General features: G+C 56.4%; 2 protein-coding genes across 3 annotated transcripts; both read left to right on the plus strand.

Moving 5' to 3' along the window:
* Positions 1-427: 427 nt before the first annotated feature.
* On the plus strand, positions 428-10002 carry USF2 (upstream transcription factor 2, c-fos interacting). Of its 2 annotated transcripts, none has more exons than XM_057533385.1 (10): positions 428-625; positions 896-942; positions 1053-1171; positions 1308-1508; positions 1930-2080; positions 2205-2292; positions 2626-2684; positions 8873-8967; positions 9124-9252; positions 9349-10002. In XM_057533385.1, exons 1-10 carry the CDS (start codon positions 561-563, stop codon positions 9436-9438), a joined length of 1044 nt encoding a protein of 347 aa, XP_057389368.1. In that variant the 5' UTR covers positions 428-560; the 3' UTR covers positions 9439-10002. The 2 variants fall into 2 exon arrangements, with proteins under 2 accessions (XP_057389368.1, XP_057389369.1); XM_057533386.1 differs by having other exon boundaries at positions 1308-1427.
* A 2357-nt stretch (positions 10003-12359) lies between these two features.
* HAMP (hepcidin antimicrobial peptide) lies at positions 12360-13843 on the plus strand. Its single transcript, XM_007165122.2, has 3 exons — positions 12360-12510; positions 13492-13551; positions 13633-13843. The coding sequence occupies exons 1-3, from the start codon at positions 12424-12426 to the stop codon at positions 13732-13734; spliced, it is 249 nt and encodes an 82-aa protein (XP_007165184.1). The 5' UTR covers positions 12360-12423; the 3' UTR covers positions 13735-13843.
* The last annotated feature ends 4554 nt before the right edge of the window (positions 13844-18397 follow it).

An 18397-nucleotide genomic window follows, 5' to 3' on the forward strand; every position in this document is an offset into this window, starting at 1 on the left:
CGCCGCCGCCGCCGCGCGCGCGCAGCTCAAGTAAAGGAGGAAAAAAAAGGGGGAAAAAATAGAAAGCGGCGGTGGCTGCAGCAGCGATCCGCCGCCGCACTGGGCCAGGCCGGGCGGCGGACGCGCGAGCCGGCGACCCAGGGGAGAGGCTGCGGCCATCCAGGGCGGGCCGGGTTAAAAAAAAAAGTCGCGGCGGCGGCGGCTACTCAGGGAAGGAGGCTCGAGGGCCGCGTAGAGCGGGCGGGGGGCGGCTGCGCTGCGTCCCGGAGCCTAGAGCCGCCGGGAGCCGGCCGGCGGGCGAGAGGGCGGAGGCGGCTGCAGGAGCAGCGGCGGCGGCGGCGGCGGCGGCGGCGGCATCTCCTCCTCACATGACCCCACTGTTTGTCCCCGTGATCAGCGCGAGCGGCTCCCGTGTCTCCTCCGTCCCCTCCTGCCGCGCGGCGTGAGCGCCGGGCTCGGGGCCCCCCCGGCCGCCCGCCCCCTCCCCTCCCTCCCTCCCTCCCTCCCCTCCCCTCCCCTCCCCCCCGGGCCCGGCGCCCCCCCCGCCCCCACCCCCCCCCATGGACATGCTGGACCCGGGTCTGGATCCTGCTGCCTCGGCTACCGCTGCTGCTGCCGCCGCCAGGTAAGGGAGCCCGGCCCGTCCGCGCCCCCGCGCGCCCTGGCCCCGGCCTTTCGGCCTGGCGGCCGGGCCGCCATGATCCCGAGCGGCCGCCGGGCCCAGCTCAAAATGGAGGCCGCGAGGGAGGGAGGACCCGCGCGAATATCCCTGGCCCCCGGACCTGGCGGTGCCGCAGCCCCAGACTGGGGCGGGCGGGATGGGGGCCCTGCACCTGGGCGAAGGGGCGGGGGCGCGGGCAACCTTGACCCTCTCTTCTTTCCGTCCTCCCCGCAGTCACGACAAGGGACCCGAGGCAGAGGAGGGCGTCGAGCTGCAGGAAGGTGAGTGGTCGCGGGGCCCACCGGGGCCGCGATCTGCGCCCGGGAGGGCACTGGGAGCGTCCTGGCCCGCGCCACCTCTGACCATCCCCCCTACCCTCCTCCGACCGCAGGCGGGGACGGCCCTGGGGCGGAGGAGCAGACGGCGGTGGCCATCGCCAGCGTCCAGCAGGCGGCGTTCGGCGACCACAACATCCAGTACCAATTCCGCACAGAGAACAATGGAGGACAGGTGAGCCTGCGGGCCCGGAGACCGGCGGGCAAGTGGAGGGTTGAGCCCCGGGTAGAGTGGGCGGACTGGGAGGGGCTCGGACCTGGCCCCTACCCGGGCCCCAGCGCGGGTCTTCCTTCTCTGCCGCCCCCTGCAGGTGACATACCGCGTAGTCCAGGTGACTGATGGTCAGCTGGACGGCCAGGGCGACACAGCAGGCGCCGTCAGCGTCGTGTCTACGGCTGCCTTCGCGGGGGGGCAGCAGGCTGTGACCCAGGTGGGTGTGGATGGGGCCACCCAGCGCCCCGGCCCCGCTGCTGCCTCTGTGCCCCCAGGTCCCGCAGCGCCCTTCCCACTGGTAGGTGCCCAGCAACCCCTGGGGGGATGGAGAAGGGACACTGACTCTGTTCTTGGGGAGCCCCAGGGGGTGGGGCACGTGGGACCAAGATGCTGCCTTCAGGCCCTCAGGTGGAATCTCTGTTCTGCACCGTGAAACGTGGGGCAAGACCTTTGGAACCTCTTTTTTTTTTTTTTTTTTTTTTTGTGAAAGGGGGATCACGGTAACAGGAAAGTCTCTAAGAGTTAAAAGTGGGTCAGTTCACTAAGTGATTGCTGAGTATCTGTCGAGTTCCAGGGCTGTGAGACACAGTGCAGAGTGGCACACACAGAGGGGTTCCCCACTCTCCCTAGAGAATGCAGTAAACATCAAATATGGCAACTAGGGGATGGATTGGGGAACAAAGATGGCTAAGGGTGGCCTCTGTCCTCCTACTCCCTAGGCTGTAATCCAAAATCCCTTCAGCAATGGTGGCAGCCCGGCAGCTGAGGCTGTCAGTGGGGAGGCACGATTTGCCTATTTCCCAGCGTCCAGTGTGGGAGATACCACGGCTGTGTCCGTACAGACCACAGACCAGAGCTTGCAGGCTGGAGGTAAAGGAAGGAAGGGGCCAGGGCGGAAGGCAGGGGAGGCAACAGGCCTAGCAGGGAGGGAAGCTCCCCCAGCCAGTTCCGACTCTGTCACCAGTTTTAGCACTAACCCCTACTTTTCCTGCAGGCCAGTTCTATGTCATGATGACGCCCCAGGACGTGCTTCAGACAGGAACGCAGAGGACAATTGCACCCCGGACACACCCCTACTCCCCGTATGTGCAGGAGACCTGGTCCCAGGAGTAGGGGACACTGGGAGGGCCTGGTGTGGGGGCCCAAGGAAGGGAATGTGTTTCTGGAATCGGAGCCAGGCAGTTGAGTACACGGCAGGCAGTTGGTATATTTTTTGGTTGGTTTTTGTTTCTTTGGTTTAAGAAAAGAAAATACCACATTCTCTCTCTCTCTCTCTCTCTCTCTCTTTGTTTTTCTCTTTATCTCTCTGCATATGGATATGTATTACAGAGATCATTTTTAAGTCTGACTCCTCAATAAACGTTTGGACCAATGGGCTGGAGGTAACATGCGCCTGTTTTTTCTATCTCTTCTAGGAAAATCGACGGAACCAGGACACCACGGGATGAGAGAAGGAGAGCTCAGCATAATGAAGGTGAGGTCAGGGTGGAGCTGCTGGGCCTCACGGGCACAGCCTGGCCCGGTGCTTGGAGTCACAGATCAGCAGGCATGCGACAAGTGCGTGAGAGGTGCTTGTTGAATGCTGGAAAAGCGGAAGTGTGGAGGTTCACTGTCAGGAGCAAGCAGACAGGAGGCGTGAGCTGCAGCGTGTTTATCAGCCTGGCTAGTGACTTTGAATTAATTACTAATATTTTAAATGGCAAGTTGCACATTCGTGTATGGATTTCCTGCTCCTCTTGGAAAGTTGGGTTGGTCTGGCTCGCCTGGATCTGCCTTCCCACGAAGCAGCTGTTTTGCTCAAGCCCCCCATGCCCCTGCCAGCCTAGCTTCCAGAAGTAGGTCTGGTCTGAGAAAGAGCACATCTGAAGATGAAACTGCAAGAAGTCCATGTCTCTGGCTGAGGCCAGAGCATGTCCAGGGGACACTTCCACCCAAATAGCCATCATTCAGCAGATATTTCCTGAAGGTGGATGCTAGGCTGGGCAGTACATGCCCCGTGCCAGGTCTGGGGCCTAGTTTGGAGTGTCCAGGAAGCTCAGAGTAGTTCAGGCTGTTTGACTGAACACTGATTGGGGGATCAGGTGACGTTTCCCCCAGGGAGGTGGCCTTTGGGAGTGCCTGTCCAGCAGAGGGAAGCACAGGAAAGCAGGGTGGAGTGAGGTTGCTTTGTGGGTGCTGGTTTGGTTAAAGCAGAGGTTCTATGTGGAGTGCTTGGGAGGAGAGAGTTGGGAGGGTCAAGGAAGGCCTTGAACGTCAGGGTGAGGGCCTGAGAGTCCTAAAGGTGTTTGATTGAGGGGTGGGCTTACGCGGCTGTGATCTAAGCTGCTCAGTGAGTTCAGGCATTCACTCAGCACACACGTACTGTGTGCCAGCCCCTGTTCTAGGCCTCAGATACAGCCGCAGATAATGGAACAGACACCTTGGCTTTCACAGGGTGTTCGTTCTGGTGGGAGAGACAGAAACTACAGAAAGCTACAATAAGACGTCAGGGAACATAAGTCATGTGTCACGTGAAGGAAGATGAGCCCGGGTAAGGAGATGGAGGGTTATGGCGGCAGTGTGCTCTGTAGGCCTCTCTAGAAGTGACGCTTGAGCAGGGGCCTGAATGGGAAGAGTCCCAGGCAGCGAGGGACAAGCAAGTGCAAACACCCAGGCCTGGGCTGGAACAGACTTGGTGTGTCTGAAGAAGAGCAGGTTTCAGGAAAGATAAGAGGAAGTTGGTGGAGTCGTGGGTGGCCTGGCCAGGGCCAGATCACGTGGGGTCTTGTCAGAGGCCCTCCCAGGGTCCCCATTCCTAGATCTTTATTCTGCTTCGAGGGCAAGTAAGCAGAGGGATTGTGTGTGGAGGCTGGATGGTGAGGGTGATGGGGCACCAGAGGCTAGGGAAACAAGAGGTGACTGCAGCTGTGGGCCTCAGACAGGGCGGGGCCTGAACGGGGCTCGCGGGGGCCCGAGCTGTGGGGCAGAAGAGCACAAGGTGCAGAATCAGGATTTCGTGAATCTGGCTTTCATGACGGGGTCAGGTTCATTTAAAGGGAAGGGGTGAGTGTGAGCTTGGTTTTGGGTGTGACGGGTTGCAGGGGTCTCCAGCTGGCTACCTGGGCAGTCCTGGCTCTACTGCGTTCTGGTCGTATGACCTTAGGCTGGTTCTTAACCTCTGCGCCTGTTTAGTCCTCTTAAGAGTGTGTTCACACGACTACCCCAGAGGCTCATAGTGAGGGTGCAGCACGTTGAGTCGTGAGCCCCCAGCAGGGCGGTGTGCCGTCTGGTAAGACCGCAGCTAACGACTCTGTCGGGAGGCCAGCCAGCCACCCTCCACCCTACTCTCACTCTGCCTGTCACTGGATTAATCCAGCTCCGAAGTCTTGACTCCTCCTCATCCTGTAAAAATCAGTCTCGCTCGTGACCTTGCCCTTACCCTCCAGCTGTGGCCTGCCCACTCTCTCCTAACCTGCAGAGTGTTTGACCCACCCTCTGCCTGGCCTCCCTGTACCCTTGGCAGTCTGGCTCATTTCTCTATCGAAACGGCTCTATTTAAGGTCACTCGTGATGACCTCATTGCCAAATCTACTGGCTTCCTTTCCCGTCTGCGCTCCAAGCATCTGACCCTGCCCGTTCCCCTCCTTTCGGGAATGTTCCTTTCTGCTCTACCTGCTCTGATTCTCCTTTCCAGCCTGCTCCTGAGAGCAGGGCTTCCCAGTCACGGCTGTCCTCACGAGGTGCTGAATGGGTAGGTCGGAGGGGGAGCTTGCGAGTCTGTGTTTCAACAAGTTCCCCAGGTGACTCTTCACAATGGGCGAGGTTTGGAAAGTGCTTTGGCTGTTAGTGTTTCTTGAGGTCCAGCCCCTTCTTCTAACGGTCTCAGGAGGGTGAAACATCAGGCCCAGGGATGGTCAGTATCCCCGAGACCCTATCCCCGGTTGTCGGTGTTTGTCATTTCTCCCGGGAGAGCGTCTGCGAGCTTTATCCGGAAAAGTATGTGATTCCAAAAAGGAGAGACTGCCCGCTAATGTCCTCCCAGGGCTTCCCCCGCCCCCTGCACTGCACAAAGCTGTCTTTCTGCTCCATCTCTCTGGAGCTCCTCTGCACCCATATTTTGAAGTGCCCGTTCAAAATCTCCATTTCTGGTTGTCCTTGAAACACCTCACACTCAACTTGTCCAAGACAGAACCTTCTGTCCCTCCTTCCCAAAGCCTCCCTTTTCCAGAGCAGCAAAAGGCACACCTGTCATGATTACCCCAGCCGGACTTGAGAGCCAGGCCACTTCACCTCTGCCCTCTTCTTCCCTCACATCCGCAAGCCCTGAGACGCTGTGCCGAAGTGGACCTCAAATCAGCTCTGTCTCCTTTTTCCCTCTTTCCCACATTTCTTGGTGCCACAGGGGCCCATCTCTGGGCCGCAGATGCTTCAGGGGCCTGAGGGAGTCAGGATACTTGGTGTGGCAGAAAGGGGAGTGGTGATCCCTGTGGAGAACTGGGGTCTGCGTGTCTGTCCTGCCTGAAGGGTGGCCTCACGGTGCCAGCCATCGCTGCTGTGTCAGAATTTGGGCCCACTGCTGCCAGAACCTCTGAGAAGCCAGAAATCCAGGCCTTTATATCAAGTCTGATTTTTGAGTTGCTTTTTCTGTTTCATCGGTTTCCACTTGTACTGTTACTAATTTATTTCTTCTGCTTAATTTGGGTTTAATTTGCTGGGGGTTTTCCCCCAGCCTCTTAAGATGATTTTAAGCCTTTCTTTTTTCTCAATTTAAGCCTTTACAGTTGCAAATTTCAGTCCAATGCTGCTTTAGCTATATCCCATTTGGATAGGTTGTGCTTTCTTGTCATTCAATTAAAAATATTTCTAGTTTTCCTTATGATTTCTTCTTTGATCCATGGGTTATTTGGAAGTGTGTTGTTTAACTTACAAATGTTTATGGATTTTCTGGCTATCTTTTTGTTACTGATTTTTAAGTGAGTTTTGTTGTGGTCAGAGAACATATTCTATGTATATAATTTCAGTTATTTGAAGTTCATTGAGACTTACTTTTACGGCCCCAAATATGGTCTATTTTGGTGAAAGTTTCTGTGTGTGCTTGAAAAGACAGTGTATCTGCTGCTGTGTGTGGAGTGTTCCGTCGGTGGTAGCTAGGTCAGGCTGGCTGACAGCGTTCAGGTTTTCTATCCTCATTTTTTTATCTACTTGTCCTGTCAATTGCTGAGGAGTGTTGATGTCTTACATTTGTGGATTTGCCCATTTCTCCCATTAGTCCTGGCAGATTTTGCTTCTAAATTGTGTTTTAAACGTTGTATAGGTGTGACTTAAGCCTTCTGAGGAGTGGACATGGCCTTGGTTTTGACTGGTCTTCCTCCATTTCAATTGTGCTGAAGTGGTCTTCCCAAGCCACAGGCCTGACCACATTGCCAAGAAAGGCCCTAGACTCGAGGGCCTAGACCCCTAGGGGAAGAGAAGACAAGGTCCAGACCTGCTAGCAGGGCATTCAGGGCTTCACAACCTGTTTCTACAATCTATTCCTGCCACCCTGCGCCACCCCCCGCACCCTCCAAGGTGTTTCTGTATCACCGTTTCTGGGTTTCTTGGTGCCTGTCTGCCTGATGTCCTTCCTCTCAGAAACCAGCCCAAATGTTTCCTTTCTAAATCCTTCTCTGAAGATATACCCCACCTCGCTCTATGCAGAATGCATCGTTCCACCCTGGCGTTCCCCAGGCCCTCGATACAGTCTTCAGTTATAACACACAGTCCTGTGGCGTCAGCGTCTCGTGTTCACGTGCATGTCACGCTGGTGCTGTGAGTGCCAGCAGGACAGAGGTTGAGTCCACCGTGGACTTCAGCCTCGCGGAGTGCCCTGCACACAGTAGGGCAGGCAGTAAGTTTTGAAGGAGCAGATGCGAACTGCTGTCCGCCGCGGCTTGAAGTGAGGAGTGTGTGGGGGAATGCGCCTGCAGCGCGGTGCCCAGGCGCAAGAACGCCGGGCCGCCGGAGGGTAGCGGAAGGAACCGAGCAGCCAGCTCCTCCCGAGCTCCTCAGCTGGACCCCTAGAACGGAGCGCGCTGCTGAGGGACGCGGTGGGCGGCGCTGCCAGGCCTGGGCGGACCCTTAGCTCCACTGCTGTTTTGGGCCACAGAGTCCCCAAAGACCGTAAGACAGGGTCGTCCTCGCTGGGAAGGTTCACTCACCGCGGTAGTGATGGGGCCCAGGTCTGTGCCCTCGCTGACCCCGGGGCCAGGGTCAGGCAAAGCTCAATACTGGGCACCGTTCTTACCGTGGCAGGGAGAGGTTTCGGCGGAAAGAGAGGAGAGTGAGGGAGGAAGCGAGTCCACGTGGGAGGGTGTTGTCACCGAGGCCAAAGTGGGGGGTGCTTGGCAGGACCGGTCAGCAGCGAGCGGGCAAGAGCAAGTGCCCGGAGGAGACAGTTGGATGTGCCTGTTAGGGGCCAGGCCCATCCTTGGAGGGAGCGGCCGGGTCGAGGGGTGGGGCTGGCCTCCACGGAGGAGAGGAGTCAGGGGCATGCTTCTGGCTCACCCCATCTTTCTCACGCTCACCCAACCTCTCCCCCAGTCTCCCAGCCCTGAGAAAATACCCCTTTGCCCTCCTTGCCAGGTCCCACCTACAGTCCCCGCTCCTCTCTAGACACCACCTGCATTTGTCCGTGGGCTGCCCTGGCAGGGGGATGAGAGTGTGGGTGAGAGTCGCAGGGGCAGCTGGGCTTTCTTGTGTGTCCCCAGCAAGTGCCTAGTACGAAGGGCTGGGATAGCTTTGTTCAGTGAGCCCCAAACCAGGGGTCTCAGGCTGCCGCGCAGGCAGACCCCCGGCCGCCGTCATAGGCCGTGACAGGCCAGGTGAGAAGGCAGGGCGAAGACACATCCGAGTCCTGCCTGAAGGGGGCGGCTTCCCCGCAACTCAGCAGACAGTGCGGTTGTGGTGTTTTATGAAATAAATCACAAATCTGGACTTTTCAAGTGAAATCTGCCAGTAGTTTGTCAAACCTGGTCTTCAAGAGAGGGTTCGTAGCGTTTCTTTCTGGGTGACCCAGTGCCCTGACGGGCCAGGCCCCTGAGAGCTGCAGTGCCAGCCGGGGAATCTGAGACTTGCTGCGGGGGCCCTGGAAGAGGACTTCCAGTGGAGGTGAGAGGTGGTCAGACCGTGATTTTAAAGATGAAAAGAGAAATGGGATCATGGGGCCCAGAGCTTTGGGGAGACCCGAGCACCGTGGAGAATCAAATGCAGGGGCCGTGGGGACTAGAGAGGGGTGCCCAGGTCCTGTGTAAAGGGCTCTGGCCCATTCTTGCCTGCCAAGAACACGTGCCCACTGTGGCCACGACTCCAGTTTTCAAAAGAGGCCAATTGTTAGGTGAAGTTTCCTAATTTTTAAATGTTGATTCAAATTTTTGAAAATGCGCTGGGCAGGTAAACAAAGCGAACCCTGCAGCCCCCCAGCTGTCGATTCTGCCTTTAGGTACGTGTGGCACTTGAGGGTTCCTCTTGAGGAGCGACGTGGAGTGGGCTGGAGCCAGCTGCCTGGGTTCAGATCGGAGCCCCGCACTTGCTGGCGGTGTGACCTTGGGTGGCCTCGGCTCTCATGGCATCTGCCTTAGGAGGTGAATCGCCCGGCACAGAGGGAGTGCTGTGAACATAGCCTTGTTCTTGCTGTTCTTGCTGCAGTGGAGCGGAGGCGGAGGGACAAGATCAACAACTGGATCGTCCAGCTTTCAAAAATCATTCCAGATTGTAACGCAGATAATAGCAAGACAGGAGCGGTAAGTGCCCTCGGGCCCTCAGTGCTGTGGCGGGCCCGTCCCCCGACCCCCTTGCGCAGAGTCTGCCTGACCGCCAGAGGCGGGAGTCGTCCGGGGCTGAGCCGGTGGGCGGCGGCCGTCTGGCGGTGCCCGCTGATGCTCATGCCCACCCCCCAGAGTAAAGGAGGGATCCTGTCGAAGGCCTGCGACTACATCCGGGAGCTGCGCCAGACCAACCAGCGCATGCAGGAGACCTTCAAGGAGGCCGAGCGGCTGCAGATGGACAATGAGCTCCTGAGGCAGCAGGTGAGCGGCAGGGCTGGGAGGGGGGCGGGGCGCCCCCGGGAGCCCCGAGCCGCGGGGAGCCAGCCCTGGCTGTCTGTGCCCCGTCGTGTCTGGCAGATCGAGGAGCTGAAGAACGAGAACGCCGTGCTCCGCGCCCAGCTGCAGCAGCACAACCTGGAGATGGTGGGCGAGAGCGCCCGGCAGTGACGCCCTCCGCCCCGTGCGTGCGGCGGGGGCCGCCTCCGGGCCCCGGCCGTCCCTTTCCCCAGCCCTTAGCACAGAGAGGGACAGACGCCCCTCCCCCAGCTGCGTTTTTTTATAGTAGATTTTTAACAAAAAACGGGGAGAAATAATGCATTTCTGTGGATAAGCGCCCACTGCTCTCCTCAACTTGGAAACAATATCCTCCCTGCCCGTCTGTCTGTCTCCCTTCTCCCGGCCCCCACTCAGCCCTGGCACTTCTAGTGGTCTCACCTGGAGGCAAGAGGGAGGAGGACAGAGCCCCTGCCATACCCCACTGCCTCCTTGGACTCTAGAGGTACTGAGACAGGGTGCTTATGGGAAGGAGGGGAGCCTTTGGGGGGCCAGCCCTGGGGCCTGGACCTACGCAGGGAGGCCATGTCCCACCCCACCTCTTGTTTCTGGAACCCTGCTCCCCTTTGGGTGTGTGAGTGTGTTCTAATTTTCTTTATGGAAAAAATGGACAAAAAAATAGAGAGAGAGAGAGGTATTTAACTGCAATAAACTGGCCCCATGTGGCCCCGCCTTGTCTGTCTGTGTATCTGTCCATCTCAGGTGTGGGGAGGGAGTCTGGGGTCTGTGCAGGGCTCCTGAGGGCTGGGCCTCACTCTTGTGTTCGTGGCTGTGTGCTGGTCCCTGCCATCCGGTACCGCGTGGTACCCAGTCTGTTGGTTGTGTGGATGAAGGAATTAAGGAATGAATAGCCTCGTGGAGGCCCCAGGTGTTGCGTATGTGGTGTGGGGGACAGGGGGAGCCAGGGTCAAGGACATGTCCCATGTGTTTGGAGGAGAGGCTGGGGTCTTCCGTGTCACCAGTTCCTAAACAGGACTGGCTCCTGGCCCTGCTCTTCTGGGCTGATGCCCTCCCCTCTGTACCAGCCAATGGTGGGGCCTGGCCTTGAGCCCCCCCACCCCCAGGGAGGGCAGATGGCCAGGAAGCCAGGCTTGGCCCGTCAGCCTGTCGCCTTGCACTGCAACTCTGGCGCCTGTGCTGTGACCCCTGCCCCTGGTTGATGATGAAACCTGGCCTGAGCTGAGATGCAGTGATGCCTGGCGGTGCTGGGGGTGCTGCCGTGTCTCCCCGTGCAACTCCCGCCGCTCCCAGCATCTAGGCCTGGCCACCTGACTGAGCTCGCCACGCCGCGCCCATCCCAGATGCCCCCGGCTGGTTTCTTCCTTCCAAGAGCCCTGTCTCCTTTCCTGGCCACCCCTCTGTCTGAGAGTGAGGTTGTGTGCAGCCGGAGGAGCCTAACATAGAGTGAGTGGGGAGGCAAATGGCAGGGAACAGCGTTACTTCCCAAGGGCCCCCCATTTTTGTGCTTTTTGAGTGGGCCCTGGCAGCAGTTCGGGGCCAGGAAGAAGAGTTCATTCCTTGACAGCACCATCCCCAGGCTCGTAGGGTTAACACTGGATGGCCCTAGAGTGAGTCGGAGAGGGAAAATGGCCAAGAGGCCATCTCTGGAGTCAAGGTTTGCTGTTCCCCTGGGCCGTGTGCGCTCGAAGATGGTTCAGGTCGTGGGTAACAACGAGGTTGCTGCAGTCAGGCAGCCTCGGCTTAGCTCCCCTTCCCATGGTGGGCAGGGAGCCGGCCCTCCGAAGGAAAGCCTGGGTTGTAGTGTTTGCCAACGTCTGTGGTGTAAGTACTCCCACCACAGTGGGTTTCAAGGTGCCAACACGATGCCCCCGAGTTTGGAGTTGGGATGGGACGTGCACAGTCTGCTCATTGAGCCATATGAGCCAGGTCCAGCAGACCCACCGTGCCCTCCTGTGTTTTCTGGGAGGCAGGAAAGCCTGGTGATGAGGGCACAGGCCCCAGTCAGGCTGCCCGGGCTGAAGTCCTGACTGCGTCTGGCTGACCGAGCTTGGGCAGTGCCCTCATCTTTGCCTTCTCCTCTCCTGAAAAGTGAAGAAAGTAAGTCTCAGGTGGGCATGGTGGGCTCCTCTCTCAGGAGCAGGATCTAGGAAGCCTGGCCCCTGAGGTCAGTGGCTGAGAAGGCAGCTAGCACCCTGAATACAGAGCAGAGCCCAGGATGAGTCAGGTAGGAGCTGCTCAGAGGATAGGTGGCACAGGCTGAGTTAGCCCAAAAGTGAGTCAATACATCTGCCAGCTCATAAGGTGCAGTCAGATATTAGCTATTACCGTCACCACTGTCTTTTTTGGCCAAAAGTTCGCAGGAACATTTCCCAGATACCAGGGCCACATCTTAAGCTTCTGACACTTGAAAAACCCTACCGGTGGGGCTTCCCTGGCGGTCCAGTGGTTAAGACTTTGCCTTCCAATGCAGGGGGTGCGGATTCCATCTCTGGTCGGGGAGCTAAGATCCCACAGGCCTCATGGCCAAAAAGCCAAAACAAAACAGAAGCAATATTGTAACAAATACAATAAAGACTTTAAAAGTGGCCCACATCAAAAAAAAAAAATCTTAAAAAAAAAGACCCCATACGTGTTCTGGGGGCTCCTGTCGACACAAACTCCTGCACGTGGCCGTCACGGTGTTCCCTCACCGGCAAGTGACAGCCATATGGCATGTGAATGAGGAGGCCGGGGAAGGGTGGGGAAGGAGGGCGCCTCACTCGTGCTCATCGACCAGTTCAGCTGCTGGGGCAAAAGGTGGAATTTTTTCTGAAATCAACAGGGTGATGTCATGTTGGGGAAAGTGTTTCCCAGGTGGCTGGCAAGAGGCGTGTGTCTGTGGTCGCTTCTGTCCCACCTCCTGGACACACCTCTGGTGGCTGAGGGTGACACAACCCTGTTCCCCGTCACTGTTCCCGCTTATCTCTCCCGCCTTTTCGGCGCCACCACCTTCTTGGAAATGAGTTGGGCCAAAGGGGAGGGGGCTTAGCATCCCCGCCCCCCCCACCCAGGAGGCCCCATAAAAGCAACTGTAACTGGGCTCCCAGACACCGGAGCAAGTCCTAGACGTAACAGAAGGACAGCCAGACGGACGGCGCAATGGCACTGAACACGCAGATCCGGGCCACCTGCCTCCTGCTTCTCCTCCTGGTCAGCCTGACCAGTGGCCTCGTTCTCCCACCCGAGGTGAGAGCCCACAGGGTCTGGGCCCAGGAGGGCAGTCAGAATCGCAACGGAGAACCAGGCCCCTGGGAGGGGTCAGCGGAGGGCAGCAGGAGACCCCAGCACGGGCCAGAGCTCAGCGCAAGCAAAGGGGGATGGGCAGCTGCTCGAAGTGCAGAGATGGGGTACTGAGTGGCAGGGACTGGGGGCCCTGATCTAATTCCACAATTATTTATTGAGGGCCTACTCTGTGTTAAGTCCTCTTCTAGACAGTGGTGACCAAGCAGTGAATAAGGCAGATGAGAGAAGAATATTCTCATGGAGCTTGCATCCTGGTCAGGGAAATTAGTCAGTGAGCTTAAAACAAGCAAACACTTGTGTTTAGTAAATGCTATTCGTGAATAACATAAAAGATGGTGGGAGAGTGATGATGAGGGTTGGCTTCTTTAGATGGCATCAAGGGCTGGCTTTTTTGTGAGAAAATGTTATTTGACCTATGCCTGGGAGGAAGAGAAGGGGGCAGCCAGCCAAGACCAAGGTGGGGCAAGCATGGTGTACCCGAGGACTAGAGGGCTTGTTAAGGGAAGGAGATGGTGCTTGAAGATGAGACCGAGGGGTGGCCATGCCAAGTCTTGTGGGCAACTGTGCAAACGCTGATCTTCCTCAAAGCACAGGGGAAGCCCTGCAGGCTTTTAAGCCGAGATCTGACGGATAACACATGGGGAACGGGTTGTAAGGGGCAAGATACAGGCAGGGACTGACATCCAGGCCACGGAGAGTGCTACGGAAGAGTGAGCAGCTGTGGAGAGAGGAGACAGATCTGGGATGTTTGTAGGCAGGAGAGCCACCCGTGGGAAGGTGCGGAAAGGCCAGAAAGTAAGGCCGCTCCTAGGATTCCAGCTGAACCAGCGGACGCCAACCCCTGGGGAGGAGCTGGTCGGTGGGAGCGAGACTGAGAGCTCTGCCGGGGCCCTGCCGTCCTCAATTCCCCTTTTGCTTTCACAGACAAGACAGCTCGCAGACCTCCAGACCCAGGACACAGCTGGAGACGCGGCTGGCTTGACGGTGAGGTCCCCTGGGACTCCCTTCCGAGCCTCCCGTGCCTTCCCATGCCTACGCCCCGCTCACTGCCTTTCTTTCCCGCAGCCCGTGCTCCAGAGGCTGAGACGAGACACCCACATCCCCACGTGCGTATTCTGCTGCGGTTGCTGTGGTAAAGCAGGGTGTGGGTTATGCTGCAGAACATAGAGCAACCCCTGCCGCCCTGCCCCCAGTCCCTTATTTGTTCCTGCTACCCTCCAGCCCTCAGTGAACGGTCTTGGAATAAAATGGCCGGTTCTGGCTCTTATTTTCCAAACCAGAGTCCGTTGTCTTTTCTCCCTGCCAAAGGCCTCTGCCAGAGGCTCGTTGTGGCCCCTGTCTTGGGAAGGCCAGTGCTCGGTGGGGTGTGCGGGGTTGGTGTGTACTGAGGGTTGCAAGGAAGCTTGTTGAAGGATATTTGGTTTCTGTTCTTCCCCATCTTTCCCCACTTCAAAAGACCTCGAATTTATGTTGCAACAGCAGGGAATGAAAGTTAAAGTTTCCTCCTTGCAATCTTCTTAAAACAGGGGTAAATTCACATGCCTAGCAAGGGTTCTCAGAGTAAGGTCTGGGGACTACTCCAGGGCTCCACAAGGTGGAAACTACTAAGATGTTTCCCGTCTTTCTCACTCTCGTTCCCTTGTGTGTGGACAGCGAGACCCCATGACGTGTGAGGACGTCGTCCTTCTGACGGCTGGTGGATTGTGTGCTTGTGTATCTTGTGCTTTAAAAATTTCTCAGTTTCAGTTTCTAATAGATTAAGCACCTATAGATATAACTCACTAGAACACAAGGTTTTTGAAGTTCTCAATAAGTTTTCAGAGTATAAAGGGGTCCTGAGACCAAGACACTTGAGAACCACTGGCCTTCAGGGACCACTAGGTGAAGCAAATGAGTGAGATGTGATGGATTTGTTTCACAGCAGCATCTTCGCTTGTATTCTCTCAATAACGACATACTTTGCATAGGAGACACATAGGACAATGCTGTTCATCTCCATAAGGGGTTGAATTCCCTCCCTTTCTTCTTGAAAACTGTATCCCTGTCAATTTATCTGATTTCCCCACTTTTGATAGAAGAAGAAATGCAAGATGCATTTCACTATCATCTTAGCCCATGAGAACACATCAGCGCTAGCATGATGATAAAGGGCCTCGGCCATTTGGCCTCAATGTTGCATAAAGATAGGGAGTGGGGGGGGGGGCTTCCCTGGTGGTGCAGTGGTTGAGAGTCTGCCTGCCAATGCAGGGGACACGGGTTCGAGCCCTGGTCTGGGAGGATCCCACATGCTGCGGAGCAACTAGGCCCGTGAGCCACAATTACTGAGCCTGCGCATCTGGAGCCTGTGCTCCGCAACAAGAGAGGCTGCGATAGTGAGAGGCCCGCGCACCGCGATGAAGAGTGGCCCCCACTTGCCGCCAACTGGAGAAAGCCCTCGCACAGAAACGAAGACCCAACACAGCCATAAATAAATAAATAAATAAATAATTAATTAAAAAAGAAAAGGTGCATGATCATTTAAAAAAAAAAAAAAAAAGATAGGGAGTGGGGAGGCCTGGGGCCCCATCTAAAGAGGGTTGCCAGGCATAGCTGCCGTGCCCACAGGCAGGCGACACATGGCTAGAGCGCCTTTTCAAGAGAAGGTAGCAATCCTTATTTTTATGTGAAACTTCCTGATTTTTAAAATATTGACAACTGATGAAAGGAATCTGATTTTTAAAAAATCAACACCCTGGGAGCCAAACTAAATCCAGCTGGGAGCCAGATCAGTCCCATACGCTACCAGCTTCTGCCTCGGAAGCCACGAGAGGTTGGTCCTCTGGGAGAGGTTTTCCTGAACAGAGACCGAAGGATGGGGAGAGGAAGACTATTTGGGGAGCTTGGCGTCCTTTTAGCTGCGGGATCTCACGGGCATCCTCCTCTTGCTCTGAAACCCCACTTCCTCATCTGTAAAAGGACAGAAGCCTCTACAGTACTCAGCTCATTGGGCTGTTGAGGTGCTCAGAGAGGGAGGAGCGTGAGTGGAAACTGTCAAATGCCTCATCAATGGAAAGGATTCGTATTGACAGAGGAGGTGGAGGCCTCTCAGACCCTCCTGATAAATAAATACCGGGAGGTGGGAAACCCGAAATTGCTAATTGCATTTGATGACACCAGTGCTCTTCTCTCACCTTAGCCAGTCCTTCAGGTGGTCCTAGTGATGTGAGGCGGGGGCACCCAAACGTTAGCATGCACCTGACTCTCCTGGAGGGCCTGGTAAAATGCAGATTTGGCAGGTCTGGCGTGGGGCCTTAGAATGTGCATTTCTAACAACCTCCCAGCTGATACTGCTGCTGCTGGCCTGGGGGCCACAGTTTGAAGACTCCTGCTGTTGAAGCTGCCAACTCTGGCTGAGGGCAGAGAGTGCCTCTGGGTTGGACCAAGCACCTGCTACCCCTCAAGAGCACGTGCAACGAGTGGGCCTGTGAGGGCTTGATTCTGCCCTGAGATCAATTTTGCTTGGTCTGTGCAATGTTTTAGATAAAAATTGGGCTAATATCTAAAGATAGAGGTATTTCACATAAAAATCTGAACTCCTGCTGTTATGGGCTGAACTATGTCCCTCTAAAATTTATACGTTGGGAATTCCCTGGTGGTCCAGTGGTTAGGACTCAGTGCTTTCACTGTGGTGGCCTGAGTTCAATTCCTGGTCGGGGAACTAAGGATCCCACAAGCCGCATGGCAAAATAGAATAGAATAGAATAGAATAGAATAGAATAGACTAGACTAGACTAGACTACAATGATTTATATGTTGAAGTCTTAACCCCCAGTGCGATTGTGTGGCATTTGGTGCTAGGGTCTTCACAGAGATAATCACATTAAAAGGAGGTCATTACGTTGGGTCCTAATACAATAGGACTGGTATGCTTATAAAAAGTGGAAATTTGGACACAGAGACCTGCATATAAGGAAAACACCATGTGGACATGGAGACTTCTAGCCTCCAGCACTGTGAGACAATAAACTCTGTTTCTTCAGCCACCCAGTTTGTAAGACTTTGTCACAGTAGTCCTAGCAAACTAACACACCTGACTTTTCTGGAAGGATCCGATGATCAGGTAGCACTGGTAGCTGGATCTGAGTAGCACCTCTCCTTTCTGCTGGCATATGCTCTCCGGTCCTCCAGTCCTCCCTTGGGCTGGAGACCTGAGTGCAGACCTCAACGATAGAGCCCTCTGTGGGACTCACTCACGTGTACATCCCGCCCCCAGGGACAGCCTTCATTCAGTTCACACCCAGAGAGACGACAGACGCCCCCGCTAAACTGCTCGGGCACAAGACCCCAAGGTGGCTGGTGTGATCCTGAAGGCTGTGACATATGAGTCCCCTAGGATCTCCGTGTCTTCTCCCAAAGCCCAAGCACCAGGCCACTCTCTTTTTTTTTTTTTTTTTTTTAAGGATTTTCTTTTTTATTTATTTATTTATTTATTTATTTATTTTTGGCTGTGTTGGGTCTTCGGTTCGTGCGAGGGCTTTCTCCAGTTGCGGCAAGCGGGGGCCACTCTTCATCACGGTGAGGGGACCGCTCTTCATCGCGGTGCGCGGGCCTTTCTCTATCGCGGCCCCTCCCGTTGCGGGGCACAGGCTCCAGACGCGCAGGCTCAGCAATTGTGGCTCACGGGCCCAGCTGCTCCGTGGCACGTGGGATCCTCCCAGACCAGGGCTCGAACCCGTGTCCCCTGCATTAGCAGGCAGATTCTCAACCACTGCGCCACCAGGGAAGCCCCAGGCCACTCTCTTGTCTGGAACCCGGGCGTTCAAGCCCCACCCCACTCTCAGTGGGTCTTTGTCCATGACTGGGAAAGGCACGGGCAGAGTCTGACATCATGAAGCCCGAGGTGGGGGTGGGACTCCCCATCCCCCTCCGTCCAGCCTTCTCTGACTCCTCACTCCCCAGTCTGAGGGATTTCCCCACCCATCACCCCTTGCACCTCCCCCCCCCGCCCCCCACCCACCCCGGGGGCCGGGTTCTCCCTTGGGAGAAAGGACCCTCCCCGCCTCCCTCCCTACTGCCCTGGCCTGAAGGAGGACAGAAGATGCCCCAGTGTGACTGAACAGCTCATGATCAAACCACTGCTCCACTTCATCACACCACCATCACCACGCAAAGGTCATGACCAATGGGAGGGGCTGGGGTGGCAGGAGGAAGACCGTGGACTCTGTGCACAGAGGGTCCCTACCCAGCTCAGAGAGTCAGCACAGCCCTGGCTGAGCACCCTCTGTGCACCAGGCACTGTTCTAGGGGACACAATGGTGAACAAGACAGACAGACAGACAGGCAGGCGGAAACCTGAGCTCAGATGCCAGTGGGGAAGCAGCTCACTGAGGGTGCAGGTTGGCAAACGGCGTGCTGAGGGCCATGGAAGGACCGGGCAGCATTTAAACAGAGGAGCTTGGCTTGGTGAGAGGAGCCGGGCAGGCTTCCAGAGGAAGCAGCATCCAGCATCCACGCTGGGAGCCAAAAGGCTGCACAGGCTATGGCCAGCAGCGGAGTTGGGAGTGGGATGGGGCAGGGGAGCTTTCCAGGAGGAAGGAAGAAGCGCCAAGGCCTCCAGTCAGGGTATCTGAGGATCACACCCATGCACCCACTCTGCGTTTAGGAATCTTAACTCTGCCAGGAGCCGGCCTCCCAGCAGGATAGACTGGGCGTAAGCAGCCCAAGCCCTGTCCTGCTGGAGGTCATGTTATCATGGGAGGAGACAGTCAACACATAAGGTTGTTTCCGATGGCAAGAAGTGGCTGGAAGACAATAGACCAGGATGTGGGCACCAAACGCGACACCCTCTAGA

This window comes from Balaenoptera acutorostrata, chromosome 19 (genome assembly GCF_949987535.1).
Source record: "Balaenoptera acutorostrata chromosome 19, mBalAcu1.1, whole genome shotgun sequence".
Classification (NCBI taxonomy): Eukaryota; Metazoa; Chordata; class Mammalia; order Artiodactyla; family Balaenopteridae; genus Balaenoptera; species Balaenoptera acutorostrata.